General features: G+C 43.0%; 2 protein-coding genes across 2 annotated transcripts; both read left to right on the top strand.

The window, feature by feature from the left end:
- Positions 1 to 7,486: 7,486 nt before the first annotated feature.
- T265_07067 (hypothetical protein) lies at positions 7,487 to 10,491 on the top strand (the record flags this gene model as incomplete). The annotated part of the gene is made up of 2 exons (XM_009172496.1): positions 7,487 to 8,326; positions 9,634 to 10,491. The coding sequence occupies 2 exons, from the start codon at positions 7,487 to 7,489 to the stop codon at positions 10,489 to 10,491; spliced, it is 1,698 nt and encodes a 565-aa protein (XP_009170760.1).
- Positions 10,492 to 10,502: 11 nt separating this feature from the next.
- Positions 10,503 to 13,600, top strand: T265_07066 (hypothetical protein; the record flags this gene model as incomplete). Its single annotated transcript, XM_009172495.1, has 3 exons — positions 10,503 to 10,534; positions 12,901 to 13,181; positions 13,539 to 13,600. The coding sequence occupies 3 exons, from the start codon at positions 10,503 to 10,505 to the stop codon at positions 13,598 to 13,600; spliced, it is 375 nt and encodes a 124-aa protein (XP_009170759.1).
- Positions 13,601 to 15,598: the final 1,998 nt, after the last annotated feature.

Genomic DNA, 15,598 nt, shown 5'->3' with positions numbered 1-15,598 from the left:
TTGAAACGCTGGTCTTTTGCACGTGGAGGTGCCTGAATTGGATACAGTGCGATGCACCGGTTGATTGAACCTGCCGAGGAGTACCATGCTTCCAGAAATACTCTTTTGTGTCTTGTGTCTCCGTATGCCAAAGTTTTTGCGTTTTCCAGATTAAAATTGTAGCCTTCTTGGAGGTCGCACTTCCTGTCAGCCGCGTCGTATTACTTTTATTCGTGTGCATAATTTGGTACTAGCGTATCCAACGTAAAATTCATTGAAGTTGTTTCAGTTGATTTGCTATATCACATTGTTCTTCTTGGTTTTGTCCCGGTTGTCCTTCGGCCCAAAGATTAGTTTCCTTGGAGCGGCATTCGGTTTGTGGGCTGCGAAGATTCTTTTCCCAGCCACTAATCTGGTTGCGAATTCTGATTTCTTCTTGACGTCAGGTAGAAGTACCCGTCTGGTAGCCTGTTCTTGCTGTTGCTGTTGTTGAGATCAATACCAGGGGTCAGTTTGTTAACGGGAATCCTGCTGTTTCAAATACTAATGAGTCCTTATGGTATCTGAACAAAACACACAACCTGTGAAGAGCTGAAATTTCCATTCCGTGAAGATCAGAAAGATTACGGTCAAGATCACCACTGGACTATAAACATCCACACGCTCATTCAAGCTGTGGCAGATGTGATGAACATGACTGATACTCTATTCGTTGCTTTGTTCATTATTCTCTTTTTTTATTTTTCCATATGCTGTACATATACGCCAGTTCGAATACATACGTGCTGGTTGTTACGCTTCGCTGAATTCTGGATTTATAGTTCGTCTGGTTATACCGATATACGTACGAAACTTAATTCTCACAAATGTTTAGCGATCGTCTGGGCGATGGATACGTGGAGACCATATCTGCTTGGGCAAAGGTTTCATGTCGAAACCGATCACAAACACCTGGAGTGGATCAGGACCACAAGAGATCCTCGCGGGAAGCTCGCAAGTTGGGCACTCCGTTTGCAGGAGTACGACTTCACAATCCAGCACGTGCCCGGGAAGGAGAACCACTCGGCTGATTGGCTGTCAAGGCCAGAGAATGAAGATGAGGTCCCCCAAGATCATGACTGGAGCCAATGGCCTCGTCGTCGAACTGGATCCCGGAAGGTTGAGGTAACTCCATCGGCAGGATCCTGTTTTACGGAAGGCTGCAGCCGCCTTGTTGGATGGAAGGAGCATTGAGAACGTGGAGGGAGACAAGGAATTGGAAACGTTCCAGAGTCACTTTGATCGGCTGAGGCTGAATGAACCTGGCATATTTTCCTGGAACGATACTGATTCAGATGTTGTGTTGCCAGTGACACCTCGCGTCTTGAGACGGCCTTTCATCGTCCAATGCTATGAGACGGCACACACAGGGTGCACCGAGACGTATAACTTACTTCGGCATAGGGCTTACTGGCCTGGGATGAGAAGTGAGGTGATGGATTATGTGGTGTCCTGTAAGCGTTGCCAACTAATGAAAGGGGATACGACAGGAGCAACCCATCTCATGGAACATATTCCTGTCTCGGAAATCGGCGAGTTGTGGTCGGTTGACGTCATGGGTGACAACCAGTGAGGACCAGCCATGGGGTGCCAAAAACGATCCCAACCGATCAGGGGCCTCCTTCGAGAGCAAAGAGTTTAAGAATTGCTTGCAGAAGCTGGGTATCAGAATCGTGCATCCCATCGTGGCCAACCATGGGGTGCCAAAAATGATCCTAACCGGTTAGGGGCTTTGCTTCGGGAGCGAAGAGTTTAGGAATTGCTTGCAGAAGCTGGGTATCAGACTACTAGGGACAACACCATACCACCCGCTAAAAAATGGCCGAACCGAACGTAATAACCGAAAGATCAAGGAGTGGCTGGCGGCCAAAGGTGACTGGGAATTGAAATTGCCAATGGTGTTGTTAGCTCATCGTGTTTCCATACAGTCAACCACAGGCAAGTCTCCTTTTATGCTGATGTACGGTCGATATCCGCGCCTTCTGGTTGTTTAGTAAATTGGGTTGTGGCCGGCAACACGCTTGACTCCCGAGGAGCTAGAGGAAGAAGGAAGTGGAACTCGAGATAACCTGACCGCCATTCCTATCCTATATGTAGGATCGTTTGCGAGCGTGTGGGTGTGAGCACATGACTTGTTGCTACCTTATCATTCGGTATACAGTCGATGTCAGATGGATCACCTTTGTGTGTCGTGATTTGTACGTGTAGGTAAAGAAAGCGAGCCTTCGGATCTAGAGCTTGACTGTGAGCTGTATAGTCAAGTTAGTGACGATTCTGTGGCGTGATTTGGGTGTAAGAAAAAAAAACAGATCCCGTGATCTAGCGATTAGTTGTGACCTGTACAGTCATGTATGTGACGAAAGGGTGGCTACAAGCGCTCCGTAAATGCCAAAGGTATACCGAGTGACTGAGCTCTACGGAAAGCTTTCAGACTTTAATTGGTATTCGAATTTGGTGCCGTGGACTCCTTGTGTTTTTCATTGTAGCGCATTTGGCATCTGGAGTCAGATGCCTGAGCACCCGCTCAGGGACGGACAGTGTGACACCGACACACGACAATCAGATTATGTGCAACAATGAGCACTTTTTCCAACGCGCAAGCCAAGACTGTGGCTTACAACACTGATGTAGGCTTCATGAAGCTATGCCCGTTTGTAATTCAGAAGATATTAAAATGCTCTTCTGATTATATTCTTTGCACGCCGTCTCGATTGAGTACAACAAGTTTACAGGTATTCTTAGGATTCTCACCAGGCACCTGGGGGCGCAAACCACGCAACATGAACTACTGTCTTACAACGGTCAATAACGGAGTTTGGCTGCCCCGGGCGTTAATTTGAGGGGAAGAAAGAATGTTCCATCCTGGAATCAGACTGGACAAACAACATATACGCAGATACGTTTGGGCCGTAAACCTCCATAGTCATTTCACCATATCAGTTGTCGTGAAAAAAACCCGTTTGCACCACGAAAAATCTCTCCATATTTTTGATCAGGAGTTGATTCTTGGTTCATTCCCAGTCATTCGCAAGTAGATAGCTTGGCTTTTCCGGGTCGTGGATTATACCGACCATAACCTCCGCAAATTCCAAACCAGCATAACACAACAGTGGTGTGGAATTAAAAATAACTGCCTGCCAGAAACCAAAAGACTACCATCATCAGCATACGCAAATTCAATATACGTTAGTATGTTTCGAGAATGTTCATTTGGTTAATGTGCACACAGCAAGTTAACCGAATGGTGATGCGAACTTAGATGAAAAAGGAAAATTCGAGACAACTTATTCCAAGTGGGTTCGGATGCAAAACAGCCAGGACGAACATTAGTCCCAACACCGAGACCCAGCGAAAGTGGATCGGACTAGCAGTCATTCCATACAAAAACTGAGGTAAATTTATTAGAACAGGAATGAATGCGGCCAACTTTTGGGTGGCACTGCAGAATCGTAAAACTTTACGCTTAGTATTGGTGCAATTCGTGGGTTACCCCGGGTTGACAGCACTATAGGGTGTGTGTACAAAGCAATATCTAGCAAATTCATTCAGCTTTTCACAGATCCAGCAGGTAGCAGTTTATGTCCCAGACTCGGCAAGCACAAGTAACGTATAAACGGACCAACGTTGAAGGTAGACGAATATTATTCGATAGTTAAGAACGGTGCATGCACTAGACACCTGACACGATAGATAAGGAAAAATTGGAAGTTTTGAGACAAAGACTAACACTCAAGCCCCATTGGCTAGTGGCGAGGAGGTGCAAATCATCAAGTATTGTAGCACACTGGCAAGTGTGTGGAGAGGATATGAGGAAATGTACGGCATCAGTGAATCGCACTGAGTCTAAAGTAAATTCCTCCCCCAAACCCCAACACAATTATACCGGTACAAATTAGCACACAAAGAGCAACAAAATTTTCTGACAACATCCAAGATGCATTTTATAATAAAACATCTTAGAGCAAAAATCAGGGCTTTACAATCCTGATTTGCAGTCGCGATGATTCCCTTTAGATTATTTGTGGCAATCTGATGCGATATGCCTATGCGTCTGTCAGATTCCAGTCAACAGTTTTTGACGAAAATGCCATCTATTGCTATAACTATGAGCCGAAAACACCATCTTATGTTTGAAAGCCTAATATGGGACTAGATTAATTCAGCTTCATCCGAACCTAAAACAACCAGAACGTACTGTTGTTTGGTGTTGCTTACTGCCAAATCAACGATTTGTGGGAAGCTACAGTCGATTTGTGAGGGCAATTGGTTTTTGTTTGTTGAGGTCAACTACTAAGATTTAAGAGGACTAGGATGCTGATAAATATAACAATGTATATCATCTTCAACCAAGAGGGAACTTTAGCTTTTCAGCACTAATATCTAGCAATTCATTCAGCTTTTCACAGATCCAGCAGGTAGCAGTTTATGTCCCAGACTCGGCAAGCACAAGTAACGTATAAACGGACCAACGTTGAAGGTAGACGAATATTATTCGATAGTTAAGAACGGTGCATGCACTAGACACCTGACACGATAGATAAGGAAAAATTGGAAGTTTTGAGACAAAGACTAACACTCAAGCCCCATTGGCTAGTGGCGAGGAGGTGCAAATCATCAAGTATTGTAGCACACTGGCAAGTGTGTGGAGAGGATATGAGGAAATGTACGGCATCAGTGAATCGCACTGAGTCTAAAGTAAATTCCTCCCCCAAACCCCAACACAATTATACCGGTACAAATTAGCACACAAAGAGCAACAAAATTTTCTGACAACATCCAAGATGCATTTTATAATAAAACATCTTAGAGCAAAAATCAGGGCTTTACAATCCTGATTTGCAGTCGCGATGATTCCCTTTAGATTATTTGTGGCAATCTGATGCGATATGCCTATGCGTCTGTCAGATTCCAGTCAACAGTTTTTGACGAAAATGCCATCTATTGCTATAACTATGAGCCGAAAACACCATCTTATGTTTGAAAGCCTAATATGGGACTAGATTAATTCAGCTTCATCCGAACCTAAAACAACCAGAACGTACTGTTGTTTGGTGTTGCTTACTGCCAAATCAACGATTTGTGGGAAGCTACAGTCGATTTGTGAGGGCAATTGGTTTTTGTTTGTTGAGGTCAACTACTAAGATTTAAGAGGACTAGGATGCTGATAAATATAACAATGTATATCATCTTCAACCAAGAGGGAACTTTAGCTTTTCAGCACTTAGACGCAGCATTTAAAATCTTTGAAAGTGAAGCGTGTTTCACCTGCAAGAAGACAAACCAGCAGATTCATTTTAGAATCAATGAGCACACCAGATAAACACATGGGGTGAGCATTGTTTAAAGTTCGAATGAAACTTTAACTTCCACGTATTGGTTAGCAATCTGCCACAAACGAGTAGAGCACTCAACCATATTTCAAAATTTCACATAGAACTATATCAATGGTTTTATTGTATACATCTTCAACCCACTCACAGCATTCCCACGAGTAATTTACTAACACCACAAAATTGTGGTTTATGAGAGGTTTGTGCGTGTTTGTCCTAGCTTATTCGTCAACCGAATGCACAAAATTATTGAAATACTATCAGAACCTCTCTTCTGATGCAGCTCGATTCATCGAGAATATTGTAGCTTGCAGCTCACGCGGTTCACTGTATAGCATCATAACCTTGCAAGGAAAGTTTGCGTCCTCCTCACCCAAATGGTAGAAAACAGCAGACTGCTGCCACAGTGATTAAATGCGTCCATCTGCTCTAGTCAATAAAACGAACTGATTGATACTAAAGCACCGTTCGCTGTCTTTCTACCCTGTCTCCTCCAAAGTTGACTGCAGTTTTCAACACAAAACGTACCGATTTTGATGCCTGATATACCATGATTGCCACCGAATTTGCTGCTACTGCACAGGGACAAAACTTGAAGTGAAATGTTACCCGGCATCTGGGAAAGTGAAACTACAGGATGATTGATAATTTTTTTTCAACTATCCACATTTTATATCGACTGTATTAACATCCACTAATCCTAACAGTAGAACTTTCCAGTTCAAGCATACTCTACAAGAAAATGGATGACTCCACTTGGAATAGCGCTTTCGGGGGCAATTCGAGGAGCGCTGCTCAACGGGTCCAGTGATTTTCCCACGTTTGTAATAACCGGATTACCGCTGGTCTTATACGAACTGAGCAATCTTCGAGAACTCCTACCAAGAAGACTTCACGAATTCGCCATATATCGCCTCGTTATGAGGTACACTGAACGGCAAAACGACGAGTGACGAATTCCTAACGAGTACAATTGCGATGTCAATCCTAATCTGCACGGCTTTCAATTATACTCCTTAGTTTGTTTTCAACATCTCCGGGGAATGTCGGACGTTAGTATATACTTCTTTTTGTCTCAAGTCTCATAGCCAGACGTTTGAATAGCAGGTTTAATTAGTCCAGAAAATAACTGGGTGTGATCTAATCGACATAAGATTTAGAGAACTAGCTGGTTTCGAACGCTGCATGAAAGTGCTCAGGTAGAGTTTGGCCAACTGTTACAGGCAGTTGAATTTAGCAGGGTGTAAATTCCTGAAAGTGAGATAATGGAGCGTGGAAGTAATGTGAACATCAGAACACAGCAAGATGGATGTAACGAAGGAAGCCTGGGGGATATATCATAAGAAACACTACAGGTTTGCTGGAAATATTGTTCTTTCCAAGTCAAAGCCTGACCACATCAAGTCCAATATATTCTTAATATCACATTTTGAATGCATGGTGTGTATAATGCTCTTGTTGTGGTCATGCTGATCAAAGGCTGTGTACATGCTTCTGGACTTTTCCAGTGAACAGAGATTTGCTTTTGGGACCGAATAGTCTGTGCAGTGGTCCCGTCAACTCAAAACCTCCACGTGAGGAAGAACTAAACACAGTGTTTCGTCAAAACTTCCAAACAAGTTTGCTTTGGAAGCTGAAGATTAGCCAGGAAGTTCTAAGAGGTTTCGCTCGTTCTTGAAGTTAAAAAATTGTCTACAGCCCATGTTGCATACTTACCAGCTAGGACGCCCTCGGTCTACAATTGTGAGCTGCTATGTCAATAATTTCTGTCAGTGCGAATGACATTCTTTCCTTCAAGAAAGGTGCTACAGGTCTCTAAGAGTAAGAAAAAAGCTTCATGTCTCTACATGAAAAGAAGTCGATTGCAAAACTATTTAACCAACCAGGTACGACTTTGTTTGTGATGTGGGCGCACGCGGTGCCAGGCTTGAAAACACTTCCTCAAGTCTAAGTACCAACATATATGAATGCAGACTGAAGCTCGTGCTTGCTGAAATGAGACACTGAGTCAGACTCCGTCGGTGGACTAGGGTATCGCAAAGTAAGTGACACGTCGTACACAGTGAATAATAAAAAGGAAGCAATTCACATACTGAGCCATCCTAAGAACTACGTGTTTTGCCTGTCAGTGTGCAGTAATGGGTAATCGAACAATCACATGCCTCCTTTTGCATCTTACGTTCACATTTACGCAGGCGCAAAACGATGATTTTGTTAAGACACTTACACATGGTGGCAAGGTTCGTGGCAAACAGGAGACTGTTCAACTGGGTGACAGGACGGTCGCTGTCAGTGCTTACAAAGGGATACCGTTTGCCAAGCCACCAGTTGGCAACAAACGGTTTGCTCCACCTGAAGAACATGAAGGTTGGGGCGGGGAGCCAATAGATGCCACAGGAACGCCACCTGCATGTTGGCAGTATGTGGTGCTTGATGGTTTTGATCAGAATAATCCAGGTGCCCGAATGTGGTTAAACAACACGGAAATGAATGAAGATTGTCTTTATTTGAACGTTTGGGCTCCTCTCAACCCCAGCATGTCGAGAAGTTTTCCAGTTATGGTGTGGATTTATGGAGGGGCATATACTAGCGGCACCTCTACACTGGATGTTTATGATGCCTCAATCCTGGTAGCTAAACACGAAGTCGTTGTCATGAGCATGCAGTATCGAGTTGGCGCATTTGGTTTCCTTCGACTGGCTCCCAGTTCAGATGGCTCGAATGTGGCAATGGGAAATGCAGGGCTGTTGGATCAACTTTTAGCACTGAAATGGATGAAGGATAACATAATGGTGTTTGGAGGCGATCCAAGCCAAGTCACGGTATTTGGAGAATCTTCGGGTGCCGTGAGTGCCTCACTTTTGTGGCTGTCTCCTTTGGCAAAGAACTATTTCAACCGTGTAATCCTGCAGTCAGCAAGCGCGTTGACGAGGTGGGCTGTTGAAAGTCTAGAAGAAGCTCACATGCGCGCAGAAAAAGTGAGTTTTATTCCTCATGGTCTGACTGTGCCAAATTGTAAGAAGTAGCTTGTCTAAGAAGATTACGCTGCAGCCCTGATTTTTGTTCAGGTACGTTAGGTTCACAAGGAATGAATGGGCTTAGCTGTCGGGAGGCCGTATTTTTGCACCTCTCAAGTATTTACGGGGAAATTTCTGAGGCCCAAGCGAAAACTTCTGGTTGTTGGCCCTATCATCCTTAATGCAGCCACACTCGTGAGGCACTACCCCGCAGAATAAGACGTTTTGGTTGAGTGGTTTAGAATATTGACCTGGTGGGTAAAAATGGTTTCGCATGTGCACACGTTAGAAAGTGTGATCAGCTTGGCGTTTCTTCAATAAGGTATATGTTTGCATGCCATATAAGATTAAACTTTAGTCGCAGCTGGAAATTTCGAATCCAATTTGGACTGCTATAGAAGAGCTAGCTCCGCCATCCCCTGTCAATGGAAAAAGCTTTAAGTGTACGTTAACTAGCCTCCATGCATTGGCATTTCTCTTAATTTAGCTACTAGTGTGAGCTGACCAAATCACCTTAGGATCAGATGGACGCTCGCACTAACCCAAATAGTTTCAAACTTTGTCTCACGGAGCCACAAGCTTCCAACGGGCGTTCGTGACAAGGATAAAATACAGTTTATCAAAGTTTGTCCAAATTTTTACCATGATGACCGATCCGGACTAAAAAACATGCAGACTTATTATTATCACTTGCTATTTTCACTAATTTCAATTTGCCGGAAAGTGACTGTCTTCAGTGAGTATACGTAAGATGTAACCGGTGAAATCTGGAAAGGTGGTAACCGGGTGTGTGCCCGTCTGGAACACAGGCCGGATCTCAATTCATCGTAAATTCCAACGCAAACAACGGAACAGTAGTTAATCCAAGCAGTGAGACCAGGAGCTCACAGCCTGACTGACGGATTGAACGACTGACTGACTGACAGACCGACCAAAAATCAGGATTTCTAACGTAGTCCGACTACCTAGATAACATTGACCGTCCCGCCCTTTCGGTTTTGTTTCATCCCGGAACCCAGCTGAATATCTCGTTTGAGATGTTGAACGGACCGATCGACATGCAAAAGGTGTGACGTTTTCAATTCGGTCATCACTGTAAACAAGCCACACTAATTCACGAAAAATCGGTTCAATCTCATAACCTTCCTCAAATCCATGTTGCAGGATCTGATCAGTCCAAAAGTTGCACTAAAGTAAAGCATCTGAATGAGATAATACTTCTAAGTATATGAATTATGCTACACTCTTTGTTTTCCATTCTTTCGCAGTTTACCGTTGCCTGTGGTTGCCCATCGCCAAAGACGAAACGTGCATTGAGTTTAGCTTGCTTGCAAAGTTTGGAACCCATAAAAGTTGTCGACACGCTGAACAGCGTGGGCGAGTTTGTAGAAAACAGAAGGATGGAAAAACTGAAAACTTTATTTCCAGGTGATCCTGACATCTTAAGTTGGGCCAAGTCCAGTTGGATCTACTTTGATGTTCCGTTGAAAGCTGTAATTGACGGCCATGTGATCCCGAAGCACCCTGAAGAATTGCTTACCACTGCTTTCCAGGAACAACTACGCACCAAACGTGAAGTATTACTGGGTTTCAATAAGAATGAAGCCATGTATTTTTTGTTATACGGGTTGGACCTGAAGCAAGGCGGATTTCTGAACAAAGACGGGACAGTTAACCTCCCAGAAGCCATAAAAAAGGCTGCCGCTGGAGTTCTGATAGAAGGTAAGAAGGCTGACTTCACCAAAATAACGGCGGCACAGTTCTTGAGTGAAAACATACTAGTAGAAAGTGTTTTTCGATTGCCGGCAGAGTACTACAGGCTTCCGAAGGTTACTTCCGAAACTGCAGAAATCTCAATGACACCAGAGGAACTCATGCGTCGCTTAGACCAACTTTGTGGTGAACTAGACTTTACATGTCCCACACTAAAATTTGCCAAGCGCGTGGCATCACTTCCAAATTCTAAAGTGTTCTTGTACGAATTACAACGAAGAACTGCCAATTTTTCTTTCCCAAAATGGGTTGGTGTCATGCATGGCTACGAAATCGAATATGTGTTTGGAATGCCATACTCAGAGAAGTTTCAAACGGCCTTCTATCGCTTCAACAATCAAGAGAAAAACTGAGTGAGGAAGTTATGTGGAGATGGACAAACTTCGCAAAAACAGGGTATGTGTGATTCTTAGAAAACGTCCAATTTTGAAAACTAACTGTTTCAATCTGCAAATGCTCTTTTATTTTGCAAGCTTTTCAGACAAGGAAACAGTCACTGCTTGATATGTAACATGGTACAATGCAGTTTACCTGATATGATAGTTCAAAATGATTCCAGCACGTGTATGTGACACGATATCTCTAGAATCTGCGACCAAGACTTGACCAACTGTGCGTAGTTTCTTCACGAAAACAGATAAAACGGATGGAAGTCAAAGTAGATTAGGTGGAAGATAGATGGATTTCTCCAACTACGTTTCATACCTTGTTTTCGGTCTGGGCAGTGAGGACGGACTGTCTATAATCCACAGACAATATGCTATCTTTTTTGCCCTATTCTTGCTTATCAGGTAGGTGTGGTCTCCCAAGCGTGCGTCCGAAACTAGGATAGCAATTTGGTCAGAGATAAATTTTTAGACTCTTGTGAATGTGAGATTACTGTTTCTAGCTGGGATTCATGCCGTCTCGTGCTTTTACAACTCCTCAGTAATACAAACTCCTGAAGAACAGACACTTTGTTCTAACTAGAACCGTGTGATGATGTTCTATGTTTCCACGAGGTCAGAGTTATACATATTATAGATAATAAGTCAGATAAAGAGCAGAAGGCATTAGTGTGTCTATGGACGAATTTTCTGTCTAGAAAGATTGCGATGGAGTTCAAAAGTAAACGTGCAGGATATCGAATAAGAATGCCTATCTAGGTTGTTAAATTAGAAGTCATGGGTAAATTCTGAGTGAGCACCTCAATAAAACGATCGGTAGGCGCTTTTTCGTGTTTTTAGAAATGAGCACCTCAATGCAGCGATCGGTAGGCGCTTTTTCGTGTTTTTAGACATCAGTCCGCAAATCGTCTTTAAGTATTTTTTGGTATTATTGAATCTCAAATTGCAAAATGTAGTTCGTCCGGAAAGTACTCATTGCACAAACCACTGACAAAAATGACCTATCAAAGTTTGTTGGTTGTTGTTGGGCTACCATATTTCAACATATTAACAACAGATTTACCAGAGGTGCTGTACACTACACAACGTAGTAAGTCTTGGTTAAAAAACAGACATGTAACAAATCTTTCCCACTTAGTTACGCACGCACTATCAGGAGAGAATGGATTGTCGAAACAGAGACGGTTATCAGCTTGACAATCACCCACACGTATTATAAAATAGTGCCATATGTAAGAAAGATTCAGAAAAGACACCCAAATTGTAAATTTCTCTGGAATTTAGCCGCGTTTCCGGGATAGAACTGAAGTTGAAATGCTCCACTTCCGGAGTTCATTAAAGACCCTTGGTATATCTGTGCTTCAAATAATGATGTCACCCTTATCGAGCAGGATAAATTTTGTGCAATAAATCAGTCGACATGGCAATAAAAATCCATCCGGAAACCGTAAGTTTGCTGCCACCAACTCAATACAAGTCTGAATCTATAGGTGCCATTTGGACCACTCGTTAGTAAGCAGCACGTGCTTCCGTTCTTGACACCAGTATGCCCGTTCATCACTAAAAGTAAATGGTTTTGCCATGTTGGTTATCTCATCGCGGATAAATGGCAGATTATTCAACACCCAAGCGGGAATGCTAGATCCTTGTGAAACGCAGGCTGATGAATAGCCCAGTTTGCGATGGAACAATTGAACGACGCTTCCGTTAGAGAGACGCTGTCAAAGTTTGAATTTCAGGAAACCTCTTGATGTTCGTGTAGTATAATTCAATTTTGACGTCAGTTTAAGAATATATCTTGAGTTTCTGATGACGATTCTCTTGTAGCCGCCTTCCTGGAACTTTTGGAATAATCCTAAATTACATTTTGCTAAAATGTTTTGCTGAGAAAATATCGTACAGCTTACTTTCAGACGAACAAATGTCAGTTGTTCCTTCTTTTGGTTACTTGACCTATGTGGCGAACGCCTATTCCATGATATGGTGCTCGGTACCGCTCATTTTTATGGCCTTACTGACTAAGGCTTGTCAGAAGTTTGTGAGCGACATGGCGGACACTAACCCACAGTGAAACCATATGAAAAGACGTACAAACATATGAGTCTGATGTGATGGAATCTCACGTGTTCTACGAAAAACAAATGTTATAGCTCAAGATGGATTGACACGACCTACACGCGAGTTTATCTCGTGCTAAAATAGCTACATTGAACCCACCTCCCCGTGTGGTAAAGGCAAAAACAGGTGATACCTAGCTACGTATGTGACACACCGTCAACGGTCATATTACGAGTGTACTAATTGCCTATTAGTTGCTAACGCTTCGGGCTGGTGAACAGTGTTGTGTTTGCATTTACCTTGCCAATCCGTTGACAGGAATCCCAATCTGGATGACGCTGGTCGACAGGATTTTGTTCAATGGCCACGCTTCAAGGCTCAGACGGAATCAGATGATTACGAGCTCCTGATACTAGACATTCCTACAAGAACGGAACGGAACATTCACAAAGCTGGATGTCGGTTTTGGGATGATGAAATACCTGGAATAATAGAAAAGGGAATAAAGAAAGAGAGTAACGGGTGCAGTCACCGCCACCAACTCACAGTGCATACTGTTAACTTAATTCTCTTTAACGCTTTCGGGTATATTTTACTTGGTGAGTAAAAATTCTTGAGGGAATCTTCCTCTATCCTTACTCAATAACCACAATTTATTGGCCGTTCCCATCTATGCACAATGTTCACTGCTCATAGATTTCAATGATTTAACTTCAATGATTCAATTCTCTTATCCGGTAGTTCTTCCGTACACAGAAACCATGTGACTACTTGTTGTGTCGTCGGTGGTCGTCTATTGGTTACGCCTGCACTGAGCCTCCCAGACTACGCGATAAGTAGAAGACAGAACTCAGGACACGGCTGTATTGTCAGGAAAAAATATACAGAGCTTCTGCGTAAATATATAGGATGGCTAAATGGCCAAATATGGTCGTTCACTTGTTCGTTCTGTACAGCTAACGGTGGTGTTCCGGTCGTGATCAATTTCAGCCCCACTCCACTGGTCTTAGGTTGCTAAGCCGTGTTTGGTGAGCTCCGCCAACGCACCTGCTATCCGAAATGTCCAGTAAGGATGGTGACCTTGGGGGTGCGGCACTCTCTGCACATGTTCTCTTTTTCATGCCTGGGCGCGTCCTGACTCTACTGCAAAAGAAACTACTTCTGGGAACAGGCTCCACTGCGGTATAAATGACAACCACCATCCTAATTCAATGTCGCTAGCGGATGAATAATGCGTGGCTTATTTTATGGCATACTAACCACAGACAAAAATATATTTTATTTGAAAGACACTGTATATCAAAATTGGAAAAACAGCTATGCCCTTGATTAGTTGTCTGAATAGTCGCCCTTTATGGGAGACCGACTAGCATTCACCAGCGGGCAGATGAAGTGCCATTTTCGCCCCTCGGTATCAATATTAACCTACTTGAACTAGACATTCCAAAGTTCTACCAGATGCAGTCTGACAATAAATTTACAAGCGACCATAGTTGAATGCACCGTAATACCTTGTGATATAACTATTTTAACTGTGTTAAGCAGTGTTTCGTTACGGTGCACTCGAACACAGGCACGGTTTGGAACATTATCTAAGGGGTTTTCGTTCAACTGGAGTAAGATAAACTAAGTTCATATGACAGCAAAGTGAACGATGCATCATTCGTTTAGGTGTCCCCCTGTAAATGGCCATGTAGATTATTGTTACATTTACTGGATCGAGTGGGAATCAACCGTGACTGTGTGACGTTGTAATTTGAGACGCTTATTTTCTTAAGCTTGTTTACCTTACATTCTGTACATTACATGTGTGCAGTGATGATGCATTTCCAGTGGCATGCATCACCAGCTGGCCTAGGTGTGGCCCTATTTGTTTCTTTCTGGTTCTGAAATACCGCATCAATATTGCCAATGCGACCTTATCTAGTGGTGGTCTCTTTCTAACACTTTTATTGTGGCAAATCGAAAAATGACTGTTTCACCAAAATTAACCAGATTTTAGGACGAGTTTTCAGATAGCCAGTGTGTTGAACAAGTCCCTTGGAATAATCAACACTTACTATTTAGTACAACAGGGTTATTCCTCAAAAGCTAAAGCTTTCAGTCAAATGGTCGAGGGATTTTGAAACACGTTCTCTTGTTTTTATTAGCAAAAGCCGAAAAATGACAGTGAAGTTTAATACCTTGAGGCCTCGATTTTGCCCCGCTACTAGCTTGTAGCAACATAAGTCAACACTGCGAATGCGTCTCACAGGTTACATAGGGAAGTCACGAGTTACATGCAAGTTACATAGGAAATGTTGGTGAACATTTCAATTCTAGGACCCCGTGAAATGGAGCACACTTATTGACCAACGCGAGATAAATGGTTACAATCTATTAGACACAAATGTAAAAGCCTCACTTGCACAGAATATTTGGAAAGTAAGCATTCTCGAGAGTTCTACAGAACTTTTCTATTTCAACCAAAAGCTCAATTTCGTCCCACATAATTGACACCGGTCACGTGATTAATCTAAGTTGTACCACCTCAACTACCCAATAGACTGCCGGTATCAATTCAACGACGTGCCCTGCTTACAGCCGAGAAAGCAGCAGTGCGTTTCGAAACCCGATACTGCACCATCAAAATGATCCATACAACCAATCAGTCCCCTGGTCACGTGGGAAGAATCGATCGATTCCGTCACTCAACGGTCCTCCAAACTGCCTCACAGCATCCAGTTAGATACGATGTGAGGTACGCTGACATACAAATGTCCATGATTCTGCGTTTTCTAATTAATAACTAAGCCTAGCTATTTGTTTCATTATTTACTACTAGTTCAACCATTGGATGTGTACTCACCTGACGGCGTTATCTCGAAAATAATAACGCTGTTCACTGTGTTCTCGTTCAAACCAGGGAATAAATCAAGGAAAGGAAAACATCCGAATGGTCAACTATTCCTTATTTACCACTAGTTCAACCATGGATATGTACTCACCTGACAGCGTTAGCTCGAAAAGAATAACG

The sequence above is a fragment of the Opisthorchis viverrini genome (genome assembly GCF_000715545.1).
Source record: "Opisthorchis viverrini unplaced genomic scaffold opera_v5_157, whole genome shotgun sequence".
NCBI classification, from domain to species: Eukaryota; Metazoa; Platyhelminthes; class Trematoda; order Opisthorchiida; family Opisthorchiidae; genus Opisthorchis; species Opisthorchis viverrini.
Note: the sequence above shows the minus strand (reverse complement) of the source record. Positions and strands in the feature narration are given on the sequence as shown.